Source organism: Mauremys mutica, chromosome 1 (assembly GCF_020497125.1).
Source record: "Mauremys mutica isolate MM-2020 ecotype Southern chromosome 1, ASM2049712v1, whole genome shotgun sequence".
NCBI lineage: Eukaryota > Metazoa > Chordata > Testudines > Geoemydidae > Mauremys > Mauremys mutica.
In genome coordinates, this window is record NC_059072.1 from 161,914,390 (window position 1) to 161,932,520 (window position 18,131).

The 18,131-nt window shown below is 41.2% G+C and overlaps 1 protein-coding gene across 19 annotated transcripts in view; it reads left to right on the plus strand.

Moving 5' to 3' along the window:
* The window catches only part of ZBTB20 (zinc finger and BTB domain containing 20), a 666,697-nt gene extending 663,617 nt beyond the window's left edge, over positions 1-3,080 (plus strand). For all 19 annotated transcript variants that reach the window (XM_045001306.1, XM_045001342.1, XM_045001323.1 and 16 more), the window contains one exon: positions 1,440-3,080. In XM_045001306.1, the coding sequence (XP_044857241.1) occupies positions 1,440-1,858 (419 nt within the window). In that variant the 3' untranslated portion in view covers positions 1,859-3,080. The remainder of the gene's footprint in view (positions 1-1,439) is intronic.
* Positions 3,081-18,131: the final 15,051 nt, after the last annotated feature.

Here is an 18,131-nt window from a genome sequence, read left to right on the forward strand (position 1 = left end):
CCGAATATGATTTAAGAAATAAAGTTAAGGAGTTACAGGTTTTGGTGTGGCATTTAGGGATTTAGATGAATGCTAAAATGTGGAGTGAATATCATGAAAACATTGCCTGACAGTACAGAGTATAAGGCTGGGAATTGTCTCCCAAAGTAAGGGGTGGAACATCCTGTGGAACAACTGAAGCTAATCTGGACAAATCTATCACATATACTGGACTAAATGATGCCATCAGTTGCACCCTTCTGGTCACTGGGTTGCCTGGATCAAACTGAGGGCAGGCTTAGACCCACTGTAGGGAACGATCTTAGATTGGCTGGGAGTGGAGAATACACTGGGATAGAGGGCCACATCCCTAATTCCCACGATTGTTGGTGTTCGATTGAAATGGCAGTCACACCATTTAATTCTTGTGTCTGTCATGCGGGAGATGTAGCCATTGTATGAGCTTTTGCTTTGTGCAGCTGGCCCATGAATTTTTGTATGTTCAAATAGCCTTTGTAGTTATTCTTGCAAATTGTTCAGCTGCCACGTTTGACCAGAACAAGGAGCAACACATTTAAACCTCTCTTATGAAATAATAATCCTTTGCCCTTCTCTAGCACCTTCCATCTGAGAATCTCAAAGCACTTTACAAACATTAATGTATTAAGGGTCACAGCTCACATGTGAGGTGTGGGTCAGTATCATTATCCCCAGGTGGAGAAACCGAGGCCCGGAGAGATGAAGTGATTTGACCAAGGCCAGCCAGAAGGTGAGCGCTAGAAAACAAGAATGAAACACATTTTCTAGTTCCCAGCCCTGTGCTCAGAGAGCAACTGTAGCTGAGTAGTTAGAACATGTGTCTGGGAGCAAGGGAGAGTCGGGTTCTCTTCCTGACTCTTCCAGCGACTTGCTGTGTGACCTTGGACAAGCCATTAAGGTCCAGATTTTAAAAGGTATTTAGGCATTGCTGTGCTCAGTGATGCAATGCCAAACAGATTTAAGAGCCTGCATCTCATTTCAAAAGGGAGTTAGGCACACTTAGGAGCCAAAATCCCATTGACAGTTGATGGAATTTAGATGCCTACATTCCTAACTCACTTCTGAAAATGAGATATAGTCTTCTGAGTCAGTTAGACTTTGCAATGCTGAGCACAGCAATGCCTAAATACCTTTAAAAATCTGGGCTGAATCTCTTTCGCCCTCTGTTTAATTGGGGATAATGATCGTCCCCTTTGTAAAGCATTTTGAGATCTATGGATGAAAAGTATTGTTTATGTCCCAAGTTTTGTATTATTATTAACAAAACCATTCTTCCTCCCCCAGATCATGTCTCCAGAGATTCCAGAAAGACCTGGAACTAGCCTATTCCAGAGAGCCTCACTGAACTGAGCTTAATTTGTTAAAAAAAAATTTTGTCTGTTTATTTGTTTATGTTTCTCTCTCTCTCTGGTACTGGGCAGGTGAGAAGCCCCACCAATGCAGCATCTGTTGGCGCTCCTTCTCCTTAAAGGATTACCTAATCAAACACATGGTGACGCACACCGGCGTGAGGGCCTACCAGTGCAGCATCTGCAACAAGCGCTTCACCCAGAAGAGCTCCCTCAACGTGCACATGCGCCTCCACCGTGGGGAGAAGTCCTACGAGTGCTACATCTGCAAGAAGAAGTTCTCCCACAAGACCCTTCTGGAGAGGCATGTGGCTCTGCACAGTGCCACCAACGGCACGACCGGCGCAGCAGGCACCGGCACCAGGGCTGTCCCTGCCGGGGTGGTGGCCTGCACGGAGGGGACCACGTACGTCTGCTCTGTCTGTCCGGCTAAGTTTGACCAAATCGAGCATTTCAACGACCACATGAGGATGCATGTGTCAGACGGATAAGTAGAATCTCTGTCTCTTTGTTATGAACAAAAAAAAAATAGAAACAACAACAAAAAAGCTATGGCACTAGAATTTAAGAAATGTTTTTGTTTCCTTTTTACCTTTTTCTTTCTTCCTTTTTTTCTTTATTTTTAGTTTCGTTGTTTTTGTACTACATGAAGAACTGTTTTTTGCCTGCTGGTACATTACATTTCCGGAGGCTGGGTGAATAATAGTTTTCCCGACCTCCTTTGGATGGTGGCCTTAAGGCCAGGTAGTGCTTCAGGAGCTCCACTGGTTGGATCTCTAGCTACTGGCCTCTAAATACAACCCTTCTTTACTACAAAAAAACAAACAAAAAAATAACAAAAAAAAATTTTTTTCTCACTTGTGAAGAGCACTACAAAAAAACAAAACAAGAGTATATTACGAAATCTACAAGGCCTACTGTCGTTTTACGTACACCGCTTGCAGTGTTTCAATGGACGTAATTCACAATTCTGACCGCTCTCGGACTTCACAGTATCCAGTTAGAACTGTGGAATATATCACTACTGGTTGAACAACAACCAGACGAAACAAGGCCCTACTGGTTTCCACCATTTGTCTGCTTTATCTCTCTCTCTCTCTCTCTCTCACACACACACACATATACACACACACACACACACATTCACTCTAAAAGGGCTGAGGAGAGGGCAAGGGAGTTTGGGTTGGATGGTGCGGTGTCCCTTCAGGATCAGGAATAAGAATCACACCTTCTTCTCCTGGATTCTGCTCCATCCTATGCTCTTAAGCTCACCCGCCCGTCCCGCTTTCCCCTCACCACAAACACCACCTTTCAGCAGACACCAGGAAGATTCAGACAACAAGCAACGGTGGCTTTCTTTTGTAATTTATTCAGTGTCTTCGCTGAGCCCAGAGCCTCAGCACAATCAAGAGGGACTTTCACGGAAGGCAAAGAGAAACGCAGAAGAAAAACAAATATAGAGGTTTGCAACCTGTGAATCAAGGTACAAGAGAAGGATTCGTTCCCACAATCTTTGCAAAAAAAAAAAAAAGTTACATCAGGATTTATTCTTGTGGAAGAAAGAGGAATAGAGGGTGGGTGGGAGAGGCTAATTAAAAAAAATAAGAGTTCTTGGGACTTTTTTAATTGAAAATTTTATAGAGGGGCAAAAGTGACGTTTACCAGATAGAATGCTGATTTTTTTAAATATATTTACAACAGTATTTGTGTAAAAAAAAACAAACAAAAAAAGTGAGATTGTTAAAAGTAATTTTTCTTTGTTTTCTTTTTCGTTTTGCGTACACTGCCACTAATATCTTCTCTTTTATTATATATATACACATATATATATGTGTGTGTGTGTGTGTGTGTATATGTGTATATATATAAACTTTTAAATTGAGACTGTTAAGGTTAGCTAACCTGCTTCCAGATAGAGGGAGGGTGGGGGGAGTGATCCTGATTTTTGTTTTAAAAAGAGGAAGGATGTTTCTTCATTTTTGATTCTAGTATTATTGTCTTTTTCCTTTGTTTGGTTATTGTTTTGAGAATAACCTGGGTCTGTGAGGGCACTGTGAGGTCATCTACTATAGTCTGGCATTTGAACTGCTACTTTGTTTGGATATTTGGCTCTTATCAAGGTCCTGTTGTTTATTTTTTGGTGTTCCATCTTGGATTTTGTTCCTGTTGAAGGGAAGTTCATTGTGAGAAGCAGGTTTTCTAGCAATGTTCATTTTGCCTCTGGAATGATAGAATTTATAGTAAAAAAGTATGTAAGATCCGGAGGTTAGGATTTCCCTTCCTTGTGGTCACTGGAGAAGAGTTAATCTGCTGTATTGCTGTCACACTTCCATCTTGCTCACTACGGATCTTCCATAGCTGTGTGGAAAACTGATCTCCCATTAATTTGTATTGATGCCAAAATAACTTTCTTTCCATACAATTTCTAATAATCTGCCCTTCCCTCAAATCAATGTCAAATCAAAGGACATGTCTTGCATTCTTTGTGCTCCCAGAACTGTGCAAGGAATGCAACATCAGCATTTAAGATTCCTGATCAGCATGTATGTCAGTGTCTTTATTTTGTTCTGTTGTCTCTCATCTGGCGTTCTCCCTTACCTCCCTCCATGAAGACCTTTGTGAGAATGCCCCCAAGGCAAACTCTCAAAGTACTTTGGTTCTTAATTCAGCTGGAACAGTGTCTGACACTATCTTTGTATTGTTTGAAATCCTTATCTAGGATTAGCACCTGCTGCACTCTGGACTTTATATTTTAGGCAGAGAAGAAGCACCTAACAATAATATGCAAAGAAAGAAAGAAAGAAAGAAAGAAAGAAAGAAAGAAAGAAAGAAAGAAAGAAAGAAAGAAAGAAAGAAAATTTCTTTAGCTCTTAAATGGGTCTGTATTTAAATTAAACTTTCTTAGGTTTACAAAACGTTGCTTGTAAAACCTGAAAATTTCCAAGTCATTCTTTCCAGACAACTTTCTAAAAATTGAATCCGCAGATTTTCTCACTAAATGCTGAGTATTTCTTAAGCCTACAACGTCTATTTCAGATGTCTGTAATTTAGCACAGGTGACTTAGTTGCCGTGGGTCAGATGTATATGATTACTGACTTAAGCGGATACCGTCAGAATCTTTAGGCTTACATTTTTGTATAACATACCCTCAAGATCCTAAATATGAAAGGCATGATTCTTAATTACAATAAGATTCTGTAAAGGGACTTCAGAGCAGGCTTAAATGTAAATAAGAACCAGGCCCTATTTTTTTTAATTTACATTCTTCTGTTACCAGTTGTTTTTAAAAGTGACATATTTGTATCATTCTCCAATATTTTGACTTGGCTACGAAGGACCGCAAGTTAATTAGCAAATATTATTCTCACATCTATATTGATAATATTGATGCTGTCATGATGAACCAGGAAGTGAAAGAGAGAGAGACTAGGGTACAAAGAGCAAAAGTTAATGTCTGCCAAATAAAGAACCCACTAAATCTGTACAGGAAAAAATGTTCCAGTGACGATGGGGGGAAGAAACTATACAAAAGTATTTGACGGTGTCCCTTGGAAGTGACGTGAAATGAAACGATCAGACCCAGCTTTGTCTCATGAAAGATTTCCCACACCTTTATAGCTGTAGCCTGCCCATTCACCAGCTGAGGCCTGGAGAAAAAGCTGTTCAAGTTGCCATTGAGACATTTTGTGAAGAAGCCAAGACACTGGATAGTTGCAATGCGAGTCTGATGTCAAAGGAGATACACCAGAGCGCATGAGATCAGGATTTACATCCTCAGAATGTGGAATTTAGACAGAACAATTCTGTTCAGATTAGACAGCTTCAATTTTCAACCTTCCCTAAATCAAACAAGCGTCATCTTCAAAGTACAGATTTATAGCAGGACCTCATCAATTCTCACAAGTGCATTGAAGACCCATTGTGAATGATTAAATTGTGCTAATTAGAGAATAAATAAGGAAACAGATATTAAATAAATAAGAGGTAAGGGTAATGCATCCCCGAATGAACTTTAACTGATTTGAGCCGTTCAGGCCAAGATTTTCAAAAATGGTTGCCTTAAATTTAAACTGATTGTAGTACATTATTAGGTTCAGTAACAAGTGGCCTGGTTTTTCTAAAGCACTGAGCACCCTGCTGCTTGGCTATAGTAGTAGCTGATAAATGCTCAGCATTTGAAAATCAAGCCACTTATTTCAATGCCTCGTTGTGGAGTCAGGAGCCTATCTTTTAGGCACTCATCTTTGAAAATATAGGCCTTGTGTTTTAATTATTTCATCATGTGTGCAAGGTCATGCCGGTAGAGAAGCAGGCTGGCCCACGCTGTTCTGAAATTACCAGAATATCCGCTGTTCTTGGCATGTATCAGTACAAAGGGCCTTATTCTGCATCCCTTGGGCCTGATTCTCATTTACCCTGAGGTTCCTTTTAATGTAATTTACACCCACTTTAAGGCCCTTTTACAATGTCAGAATGCTGTAAAATTGGCCTTTGGATAAATGAGAATTAGGCCCCTGTGCACCCAGAACTCCCATGAAGACCAAATGAAGTCAGCTGAGCATATAGGAATTACTGTACCATTTTAGATCTGACCAGTCGGACCCCTAGCCCAGTATCCTGTCTCTGACCCGTACCAGCATCTTTAGAGGAAGGAGCAAGAATCTCTGTAACAGACAATAATGGACTAACCTGCCCATAAGGGAAGTCCCTGTTAGTCAGATATCTGTTTATACTCTGAATCTTGATAGTTCATGTCCCTTAATTTTGTACTCTAGCTAATATAACTGCCAACATTCTCATTCTCCTATAAATGTCTAGTATCAGAGGGGTAGCCGTGTTAGTCTGGATCCATAAAAGCAGCTAAGAATCCTGTGGCACCTTATAGACTAACAGACGTTTTGGAGCATGAGCTTTCGACGAAGTGGGTATTCACCCACGAAAGCTCATGCTCCAAAACGTCTGTTAGTCTATAAGGTGCCACAGGATTCTTAGCTGCTTTTATAAATGTCTAGTTATTTTCTATTTTAATCCTGCTAAGCACTTGGCATCAATAATATATTGTGGCTGCGAGTTCCAGAGGTGGTTATTTGCATAAAAAATATTTCCTTTCCAGTATTAAATATATTGCCATTGTCCCTTTATTCTTGTATTATATACAAGGGTAAATAGGAGCCCGAGATTTACCTGCTCTCTGCCATTCAGTTGAAGTCTGCCTCACTGGGAGATTTGAATGTTCAAGGAATGCAGAACCAAGCCATATATCTTTGTTGAGAACTAAGGCGTGAACAACTGTTGTGTGTGTAGGTGTGAATTCTGGGGGTGTGTGAATTAGTGAGGTCCTACTGTAATTATCTCTTGCCAAGGAGGCGATGGCACAACTCATAGTTCATGGGAACTATCTAGCAGGTAGTACAATGGCTGAACACACCAGCTTTATACCTCTGGATCTCTGGAGACTTGAACAGGATGAGTTTCACATAAGGTCCTAATGTTGTCCCTGTCACAGAACTCTCACAGTTTGGCACAATTACTAGTCTCTTATAAGGGGAGGTAGAGGAGTGGAATAGATGTGGATATTTTGCATGAAATGCCTTGAAATAGCTTGCACAGCAGCTGGCTCCATTATGCCTGCTTCTAGCCAATGCTTTCAGCTGCACTCAGATTCACCCCAAATTTGTGATGAATTTCTACTGGAAGGGGAGATGTTTTTGGAAAGGCAACAATAGCACTTAAGGCTGCCATGGATGCCCTCAGAGAATTAGATTTGCACCAAGGTCAGCGGCCAAGCAAAGTTCATTTTCCTTTGTTAGTTGTTTGCATTTTTTTAACCCAAAAGAGAGACACGAGTATTACCACTATGAGCCCAGTCCCTCATTTCTTGCATACCTAAACTTCCAGTGGAGTTTGAGATGCCCACTTAATGCTGGATCATTCACTTTGCAAGCAGCAAGCTTAGGAAACAAACCTCTTGTGTTCAGTGGGTGTTTTCCACTGGGACTTGCTTCTCTTAGGGGCGAAACCAAAAACGCTGAAGGATGAGACACAAAAGAGACTCATTTCAAGATACTTTAATCCCGTCTGAACTGTGAAACATCCAAACCATTTCAGACATGGACAGCCCCTCAGGGAATGTCTACCCAGCATTTTGTACTGAGCAGGATTGAGCCTCCCGACCCACAGTGATAGACTTGGGCTTCACTAGCATTCTAGTGTATAGACAGCACTTAGAAGTTGTGGCTTGGGCTGGAGCTCTGGATCTGAAGCCTGGGGAGGGAGGTGGCCTATTTTTAGAGTGCTGCTAGCCCAAGTCTGTCAGCCCCACTTGATCCCAAATGCTGTGTTAACATACCCTCGGTGTCCAAGGCTGTAGGTCTGTTGTCATAATCTGCCCCACTCACTGCTGAAAATGACTCCTGCTCAGCAGGGCACACCACCAGCCCGGCAGTAAGTTGTCCAATCCTTCCTTCTCCCCATCCCTGGCTACATTGCAGCATTGTCCATCTTAGCTGCTATCAGGGAGCGTCCCTATTCACCGTGTCCCTTCTGCTTCTTAAGCAGCAGGGATTGCCACTGCAATGGCACAGATCTCTTTCTCGCCTGCTTTGCTTCTCCACAGTGCCTAAATCCTGCTGTTTTTTTCTGCCTCGTAGTCAGATTTGCCCACTCTCACCCTTCCACAGCAGCACAGATGTGACTGCTGACTTACTCCAAGAGTGCCCATCACCTATTCTCTCTCTCCACATTCCTAAACAAAAGGATGTCTAGGAACAATTTATTTCTCTAAGATCAAGTACAGTATCAATTTAGTACCTGATACGTCCTCTATCAAGGGAAGCTAGATCCTTGATTATCTAATCAGTTTATCCCCATCTTCAGCTCCTGTGAACCCTTGAAATAAACCCAATATAAGTGAATTCAGCAGGGGGCCAAACTGAAGCAGTTTCTAATCCAGCCAAAAACAATTGCAGCTTTCTTCCCTTCCCACCCCCCGCTTACTTCATCATAGGTGGAATGGAAATAAAGTGTAAAAACAAAGAAAAACCATGTGGTCTGAAGAAGGAAAGATGCATTTTATTCATACGGATTAGCTCAGCCCAGAGCAAAAGCCAAAGGAAAGCATAAACTCCTTTTAGCATAGAACTGTCGGGTATATTCCGTCGCCATGACACTCACCCAGGCTAAGAAGCACCCTGTCTAAAAATGAGGCAGCCTCACTCTCGTATATTATTTTAAAAGTAAAAGGCTGTTTGTTTCGTTGTGCTTGCATTGACAGTGGAGGGGAATATTTAAATAGTATAAGACCATCAGAAACCGAGAGTTCTGGGGCTGGAATTGATGACAGGAGGAGAGAAAGAGGCCGGGCTTTGTAATCTGGTTAGCCCTGATGTTGATTTCTGTTCACGCAGAATACTGTCTCTACAAAGAGGAGGAAGTTTTAGTAAATCAATTGGACTAAGTCTGACCTCTCACCAGTGTAAATCAGCAGTAACTCAACTGACATCAAAGGAGCTACACCAATGTGAAACTGGTGTGACTGAAAGGAGAATCAGACCCAATGTTTTATATATGAAAACTTACCAACTCTAAACTAATATTTCTAGTTATTAAAGAGGACACTGTCAGGTACTTTTGCTCCAAAATGTAGGTTCTCTAGTTTAAAAGAAAACAAAAGAATGTTTTACAAACCTAATAGAAATAGAAATGTTCTCGTGCTATCGTTTAACAGAGTCAAACAGTATTTTTTTGGTTGCATTTAAACAGTCTCCAGCAATGTTTGTTCTCCACATATCACAGCTCTGTGCTAGTGCATGAGAACCAGAAGGTGGAACTGACAGGTGTCACTGCCCCACCATGAATGAGGTGAAACTAAGTAGAGAACGAGGAAAAGTAAATTGGAATTGTAACATTCCTGCAGGCTAATAACTTAAGATGTTAGTAACTCAAGTATGGATATTTGTGTGGGTTTTTTTAAAAATAGGAGAGGGCCAAACTCATCCCTACCGTAACTGCAGTGAAGTTAGTTGTCACACCAAGGATGGAGTTAGCCAGTGGTTTTTAATCTCACAATACTCTCCCTTTACCAATTGAAAACTATCCAAAATAACAACAAAGGAGACAAACTTGCATAGTTTCAGAGGCTTTTGATAACGTAATGAGTGCAATTACCATGAGAATCCACCTTCATTGTTTCTGAAGTTAAAAATATGATCCCATGTCTACAGCCTAAGATTAAATCTATTTCCCTATTGCCATTCCCTTCCCTGCACTCAGTGAAATGAGCTTGTATGCACAACAAGACATATACTAGGAAAGCACCTAATGTTTCTTTAATGCAAATTTAGCATAGCAGAAATCTGATTATCAATAGCCCCTGTACAGCCCTTTGTCTTGGACTGGACTGTGCATAGCAAGATACAGCCATGCAGTGAACACAAGGACCCAGTCTCCTCATGAGTAAGAACTGCCAGAGAGAAATGGGAGTACGAAATCGGTGTGAGTGGGGTCAGGAAGGAGAGTCTTCCAAAGCACACTGTTAATTTAGATTGTAACCCTCAGCATTACACGTTTGTGCTAAAAATAAAATAAAATAAAACCCACCCTAGCACTATGATTCAAAACCTACGGAAAGTAGGATCAAGTGGAATGTTTCTTGGGGAAGCAAATGTATTGCAACCTTATGTAGAATTGCTGCCTTAAAACAGAAATCCCGCTGGCGAGGGTGGAGTGTCATTATTTTTTGTCTCCCTATATAAATAGATCTGATTTAAAACATTTATTTGTGTGAAATGCAGTATTTTGTGTTTTCCTCTTCAAGATGTGTGGCAGCACGTGGGATGGGAGGGGACAGACGAGCTGTGACACCTCCACCAGTGGGAAAGTATGAGCACTAATTAAGAAGTATCTGGAATCTATTTGCACTGCATTCTCAGCTGTCTGTTAATTTCAGTGATGGCTCCAGGTTTGGGATCTAAAATAGTCCTCTTGTCATTTTCTTGCTCTTGACATTGTCTCTTCATAAACCACTACAGGACAAGTCTTGATCTCAGGCAGAACTCCCTTGATGTTAATAACTTGAGTACAGGCTTTGAGATTTGGCCTACTCACTCAAAGTCACCAATCCCAACAGAGCTGATGAGAGAGAGAGACTCCACTGAAAAGTTACGTCCCTACTTTAATGAAGATTTTCTTTCTTTCTCTTTCTTTCCTACAAGTCTTTATGTTAAATTCTGCCCTTAGTTTATGCCAGTGTTTCTGAAACTGGGGCCACCACTTGTGTAGGGGAAGCCCCTGGCGGGCTGGTCCAGTTTGTTTACCTGCCCCGTCCGCAGGTCCAGCCAATCGCGGATCCCACTGGCCGCGATTCGCCGCTGCAGGCCAATGGGGGTTGCGGGAAGTGGCGGCCAGTATGTTCCTTGGCCCGCGCTGCTTCCAGCAGCCCCCATTGGCCTGAAGCAGTGAACCGCGGCCAGTGAGAGCCGTGATTGGCCGGACCTGCGGACAGGGCAGGTAAACAAACAGGCCTGGCCCGCAAGGGGCTTTCCTTACACAAGCCGCAGCCCCAGTTTGAGAAACACTGGTTTACGCCAATGCAACCCCTTGCTGTCAGGATTGTAGGGCTGTCATTGACAGCAGACATTGGCCCTTTGTAGTGTTCAGTGATGACTTCTGCTAGGAAAAACGTAGTGTCCTCCCATAATCTTTCCACTACGGTGGATGTATCCCTGAGGTCCCAACATGCATGACACTTCTGTCAGATTAATCCCGTGAGCTACAGGCTTGTGTTTCCTCTCCTGGTGCAATGCAATTTCATTATCAGCTAAACCTTGCTTATGCTAAGAAGTTCCATACCTGTTCTTCAGCAATGGTGCAGCTGCACCACTGCTACCAATGATATCAGCTCTAGGGTAGGCCAGACTCAGGTGACATTGTGGCAAAAACACCTGTGCATCGTCTCCTCTAGACCTTATGCTACTGGCAGCACTAGTGCAACTGCAGTAAGAAATTTCCTAGTGTTGACATACTCTTAAAAGAAGAATTGCAGCAATATGCATTGTGTACATCTCATGCAGTTGACTCACTGGTGATTTCTACATTACTCAGTATTCAAAAGTGCTCTCAAGAGGTGTTCATAACTTGGTTAGACATTCAGTAAATGTGGACCCCAAACTGGGGCTTCACAGTTCTGCAGCTCCATGTTCCTTAGTAACAGCCAGGTATATGCTGCGATGCCTAGTTTTAACTAGGTGCCTTGTCCATCTAGGTTTGCTTCTGTTCTCACCTCTAGTTTGCAGCACTGATGCTATCAATATTTGTTGATGCTTGTGTTGTCTCAAAAATCACCCAAATACTGACTATGTAATATTAGATAGAAAAAGAATATCACGTTCATGAGCAATTATGACATAATCACACAAATGTACATTTCACTAAAATCCATTGCAGCTTTTTCCTGTGATCTTTCAGTGAAGTCCTTAGTCAATTTTCATTTAGTCTAAACTCTCATTGACATCAATGAGATCTTTGATAGAATAAGAACCGATTAAAGACTTCAGGTTTGGCTCTCTGTATATGGGGCTTTGTTTTGTTTTGGAGTGGGGAGGGTTGGACAAAGAGAGATGATCAGAAAAAGAGCTTAGAAAGAAAGGGTGGTTGCAACTTTAACTATGGAACCATTAGCATGACTCCGTAATACATTATGGACATATATGTATGTATACAACGTATATGCATGTCTCTCTGCTTTAGAAAAACACCCATCTCTGTGGGCCAAATGCTATTTAAGTGAGTCTTTGCCCAAACAGGATCTTGGTTAAAAACTGAGTATTGACTCAGGATTTTGCCCAACATATTTTCATGTGTACACATACCAGTACTGCAGGGATGGCCAAGTGTGCCTCACAGCACCTCATGTGGCCTTACAGCGCTATCAAGATAGCCCAGCATTGCATTCCTCACTGCAACGGAAATGTTCACACATGAAGGCTCTCTGCTCCCGTGGTCACTCGCTTATTTCCATCTGCTGTGGTCATGTCTTTGAGTTAACAAGAACAAAAATAAGTTATGGGACTTGAGCACAGCAGCAGTAATGGAGTAGTTTGACGCCTCCATTGCCCTAAAAAAAGGAGAGGAACTGAATTAGCAAATCATCAAAAAGTCAGCAGCACCCTGCATTAATGAGAATGAGGACTAGCCTTGGGACCTTCAAGGTCCCGAATCTCTAAAGCTCCATATCAAACGGCTCCTTCTGCAGCTGATGTACTATACTATGCATAGGCCTGTGCATACATATACACATATAGCTAATCCAGTCTGCTTGTGCAGCGACTAACAATAATTCATGAACTGTCTCCTGAAACCAAGGTGGCCTTTGCCAAAGTCTTTCCAGGAGTATGTGTTTTTACTGTGTCTAGCAGACCAATCGACTATCAGGAGGAGGAAAATTTCAGTGAGCTATAAGAGTATTCTAGGTGTAGTTTGTGCATACATCAGACTACCAAAAATCATGTCACGCTAGTTTATTTAGTGGGCTTAAGTGAGCAAGTTTGGCTTTGGTCACCTACAATGGAAGCATGATAGCCCTGAAATAATAATAACCAATTTCTTCACTCCGGAGTTCATTTGCAAGATTGGAGTTTTGCTGTTGTGACATATATATATATATAGTTTTGCTCATACAGATTTGAGTAAATGTTATTTCTCTTCGTGTATCTTCAGTTATTGGTGGCATTTTCCTTCTTCCTTTAAGTTAGACAACAATTTATTTTTTCTTTTCTTTTCTTTGGTTTTGTTAAATGTTCATTGTTTTTCTATAGTTAAAATGTCTTTGATTGTCACTGAAGGTATTTCTTTTATTGGAAAAATATGTTATTTTTATTAACAGTAGTAGTGACTTTGTGGAAGAAGAGAAGTTGCTATTTAGCTCTGCTTAGTTAAATACAATACACTACAATGCAGTATTTCTGAAAACTAGAACATACAGTACACAATATATATAACAACTTTATATCTCTATATATATACATAGTATATTCATTTTAAATTTTGCATCTGCCTATGATCATAGAAAAATGATCGCTTACATTTATCATTCACCACCAACCTGCTGCAGCTATTTTGAAGCATTGATCATTATTACAACTCTAGTTTGCTTTTTATATTATTGGCTTGTGTATTGTCTTAACAGGTTTTCTTGTCTAGATTTTTTTTAATCAATCTGTTTAGCAAAATGTAGGAAGGTGAATGTAAACAATCCCAGCATAAAACAGTATTAGGCTCTACAAAAACTTTACGATTGTGTCTTGATATCCCTTTTATACCAGAAGAAAAAGCAATCAAAAACCATGAAGGCATCCTTGAGCTCTCTTCAAGGATATTCAGTTTCATCGTTTCATTTTGGGAAAGCACATGGCAGGTTTCCTTCTTCCATTACTGGCCGAGAAGAATGGTGCCATGAAGTATCTTGATCCCTTCACTCTTCTCTATTCTGTTTCTCCAAAAGTTTTCAAAGGAGAGATTACGGCTTCCTGAGATTCCCCACGAAGTTAATATTACAGTAATGGAAACAAAATTCTCTGCTGCTATCTTGAATGTGGCCAGTGGAGTTTGATATGAGTCAGAAAAATAATTATCTTTACCTATTGCCGTAAACATGTCTGATCACACCTTACGTGTCATCTTTGCCTTCCCCATTTTCAGAGGGGTAGCCGTGTTAGTCTGGATCTGTAAAAAGCAACAAAGAGTCCTGTGGCACCTTACAGACGTCTGTTAGTCTATAAGGTGCCACAGGACTCTTTGTCGCTTTTCCCCATTTTCAGATCTCATCAACCTCCAGTAGATACAAGTGTCAGCTCAGGAGGTTTCGTGCTTTAGTTTCCTTGTTGGATGTTGTCTTTTCTAATTTTTGTGCAACACTCCAGAAATGCCTAGTTGGTTTGAAGTCTGGGCCAGATCTTATTTTATCTGAACAGATTTACCTTATCCCCAAAGAGTTGCTAAAAAGATTTAACTGGAGAAAGGCTTAACCAAACCCTATATCCAAATGCTCCTGAACTGTAGGGAAGATTTGACCCGGAACCAAACTTCATGGTTCAGCTAATATGGCTAAAGCTAAGTGGACGGGGATAAAGTATCTATTGTACCTAATTTCTTCATTCTCTATACAGAGCTGCCGGGAATGAGGGATAGTCCATATAGAAGCTGTACTTCCCCTGATATGAGAAGAGCTATGTCACCATAAATCAGTTTACTTAGAACTGGTGTTGGAGGGAAAATGTTATCCTCAGGCTTGGTCTACACTTGCAAATTATGTTTGTATAACTACGTCATGCAGGGGATTTTCCACACCCCTGAGCCACGCAGTTATACTAACCTAACTCCCAGAATAGACAGTGCTATGTCAACAGGACGTCGCCATAGCTACCACTTCTCAGGGAGGTGGATTACCTACGGCAACAGGAGAAGCGCTCCCATTGGCGTAGGCAGCGTCCTCACTGAAGCACCATGGCAGCACAGCTGCAGCATGTTAAGTGTAGACTAGCTCTTACTCTGTTTGTACAATAACGAAGTAGGGACTTCAACTTGGAGATCAGCGGGTATTGACGTTCTTTACATACTCTATTCTGATCATCTAACCTACGTACTTCAGAGGAAACCAGATTACTACAACTTCCCATTTCTTTCCTTTCCCCATTTCCACTTGCAATTTAAACATTACAGTCTTCCAGCGGCGATGTCAACATCCAACCTTTCTTTGTTCTCTGTGTACCATTTTGACTCTTTGAGACAGGAGGGGGAAGGGAGCAGCCTCTCTAAAGCGATTGCACAGGTAACAAATAGTATCATTTTGTGAGATAGGGGAGGCTTTTTTTTTTTTTCCTGACAGGCACTTCTGGTCCAGTTAGTCCAAGGAATTACTGCTTGCCATATTCATAAAGTTAATTCCATTTAGCTCATGATACAGAGAGCACTGATCCAAAGGTCCATGATTTCTCATCACAGCCCTTGCCTTCTCCTCCAATTAGTTTCTAAATCATGTTTATTTTCCTAATGAGCTTTTTCTCCCTGGTGTGAATGCCCGATCATTTAAGCAACTACACAGCCATTCCACACTTTCCTCTGCTAATCCTTTGTAAATTTCAGTAACTCACTTAGGATAAATTATTAGTTACCATCGTGTCTCTTGATTTATCTTTCCTGTTGCTTTTATTTTTCCCAATGCATTTTTTTTTTTTGGCAAAACCTCGGTTCATTTTACAACTATGCAGTTTACAGTGTGTATTTTTAGGCTAAAAGTGGTCTGACAAACAGGATGGTAACAGACCTGTAGATTATCCACACTAGAGATTGTACTTTTAGAATGTAGTGTGTATAGGATACAATCGCCTAAATGAAAGTGAAACTAACAAAATAACCAGCTGGTGAAAACTACTTTACATATCAAGACAGTCATTTGTTATCCAGAAATCTTGCATTTGAGCAGCATTTTGAATTCTTATCTTTTCTTTTGTATTTTCTGTAGAAATGTAAACCAGAAGGATTGTGATGTTCTAAGGACCCACTTTTGAACTAGCATGTTTTGTCATTCTCTTACTGAGCAGGTTTTGAAAACGTATAGACTCCTGGATTTGATACCTACCTTGGCATAGACATCAAGGAAAGCTATTATTCCAGTATATCATTCATTAAAACTTTCTCTTTCTAGTCCTTAACTGGTTAACTAGACCTTGTAGACTAATGCAAGATGCAATCTCATGTTTCTATAGACTGTAGCACTTGTATTCAGCAGGCACCCATCTCAAGTTCCTTTTCTTCTTCTTCTTGTACAGCAGTTGAGTAACACAACAGGTTAAGTAACATTGTCACCACTAGAGGGAGCACTTATACTAACAAAACATAGTTTGTGCTACTTATACATGGCTAGAAAGGGATTTTCTTTAAGGCTCTTCACTGTAAGGTTAGATAATAAAGGAGGGAAAGTTTCTCCTTTGGAGCCCTTGTACCAAAATGAGAGGTATTGCACCAAAGAAAGGGAGACTTCCCAGGAAAAAGGAGGGCTTGCACACTCCACACAAGGGACTTCTGTTCACCCATGCCCAGTACAGGAAAAGAGTGAAGCTTCAGCTGCTGCTTCTGTTCCGCTTTAAAAAGGATTTTTTTTTAAAGCTCAGAATGCTTTTTTATTGGTGGGGGTGCAGTCACTTGAGTCAGGGCTACACTTCTTCATAAGTGCCCTAAACACATTTCACTGCCTTGAAGTTTGCCTCATCTCCTTTTTAACTAATTATCTGCACACCTGTTGGGTTATTCCTGATTTCAGATGTGGTGTGGGTGCACACCCCTGAAGTTTTGCTCTGAATTTCAGGTTCAAAGTTTCAAATAAAAATTTGGGAAAGGACTGAATTTCCCAGTAACTCCATCTGTAACCATAACTCAGCCTAGAAAACCGGGCAGTAGGAGCTAGTCAGCACAGAAAGGATGGGCATTCGTAGTCAGATTCAGTGGGATCATTACTTCCTATTGTAAGCTGTTCTGAGCCCTACTTTGTGGGCCTCATCCTGCAAGCCTTATTCACGTGAGCATTCTCCTGGGCTTCCGTGCACCCACTCACATCAGGAAGGCAAACCAAGCCATATGGAATGATAGAACTCTAAATATCAATATCACCTACTCCCTTCAGCATGTCACAGGACTTGCCTGAACATGGCCTGTTTCTGCCCAAAGGTGAACCTGACTCAGTGTTTGGGTTTCCCCCACCAGGCAGCTTTCACCTCATTCAAGGGTTTGATGATTAAAAGTTTCCTACCACTTTGCTAGGCTGATGCTTCTCCTATTTGAAAGAACTGAACGGAGATGAAGCTGCTTCATTTAGAACAAGGCACAAGATGTTTGTGTCAGTCTCATTACTAGCCTGGACCTTTTCTTCCTCCCACAAGTCCATATTTTTGGTTGGCCTTTAAACATGTAATTTAATTTTATCGTAACTAGAAACTAATGAAAAAGAGAGCCCGAAGTATGGACACAATCATTTACATGAAGACCCCTTTACTCTCTACCAACCATTAGACACCTTTATAGTGCCAGAGTGGAGCAAAGGAGGTCCTAGTGTAACTGAGCAGCAAGCCCTGTGAATTTCCAGTGGTATTACTTGGAGTCAATTGATTTTAGTCAGGCTACTTTAGGCAGAACTATTTACGTATCACTGATCTCATGAAAACGAGGTGGGTGAGACAACCCTGCTCCTGTGCAATAGAATAGACCTGCCACCCCAGTACCTTTGAAGTTTAGAATCACACTGCACTATGCAAGGTTGTCTGTAGGCAACCTCTTTTCATAAGGTACCACACTGTTTTGTAAAGGAGAATGGATGTCAGTGACTACCAAGTGGCATGAGCTCAACATTTCAGCAAATAGAGATTATGGCCCTGAAGTGCAGCCAGATGAGTATCTAGGACTTTTGTTGATAGTATTTTGTATTGGGTAGGTTGGTGTTACATATTTTACATAAGAGCTAGTGAGTGTTGTATCAGTTTTATAGTTTATAGATTCTCTGACATGGGGAGGCTCTGGGGAAGGACTTCAAAGAATGATTATATCTTTTCCATCTCTGTCAACTCTGATTCCATATAGCTCTTTTCACAGTGGGCTCTCAAATAGATATAAACAACAAAACTAGTTCTTACAACTGTCATTTTTCTGCAGTTGAGGTATACAGGGTAGATTTGCGATGTACCTCCAGGATCTCCACATCCCTATTTGGACTCTGC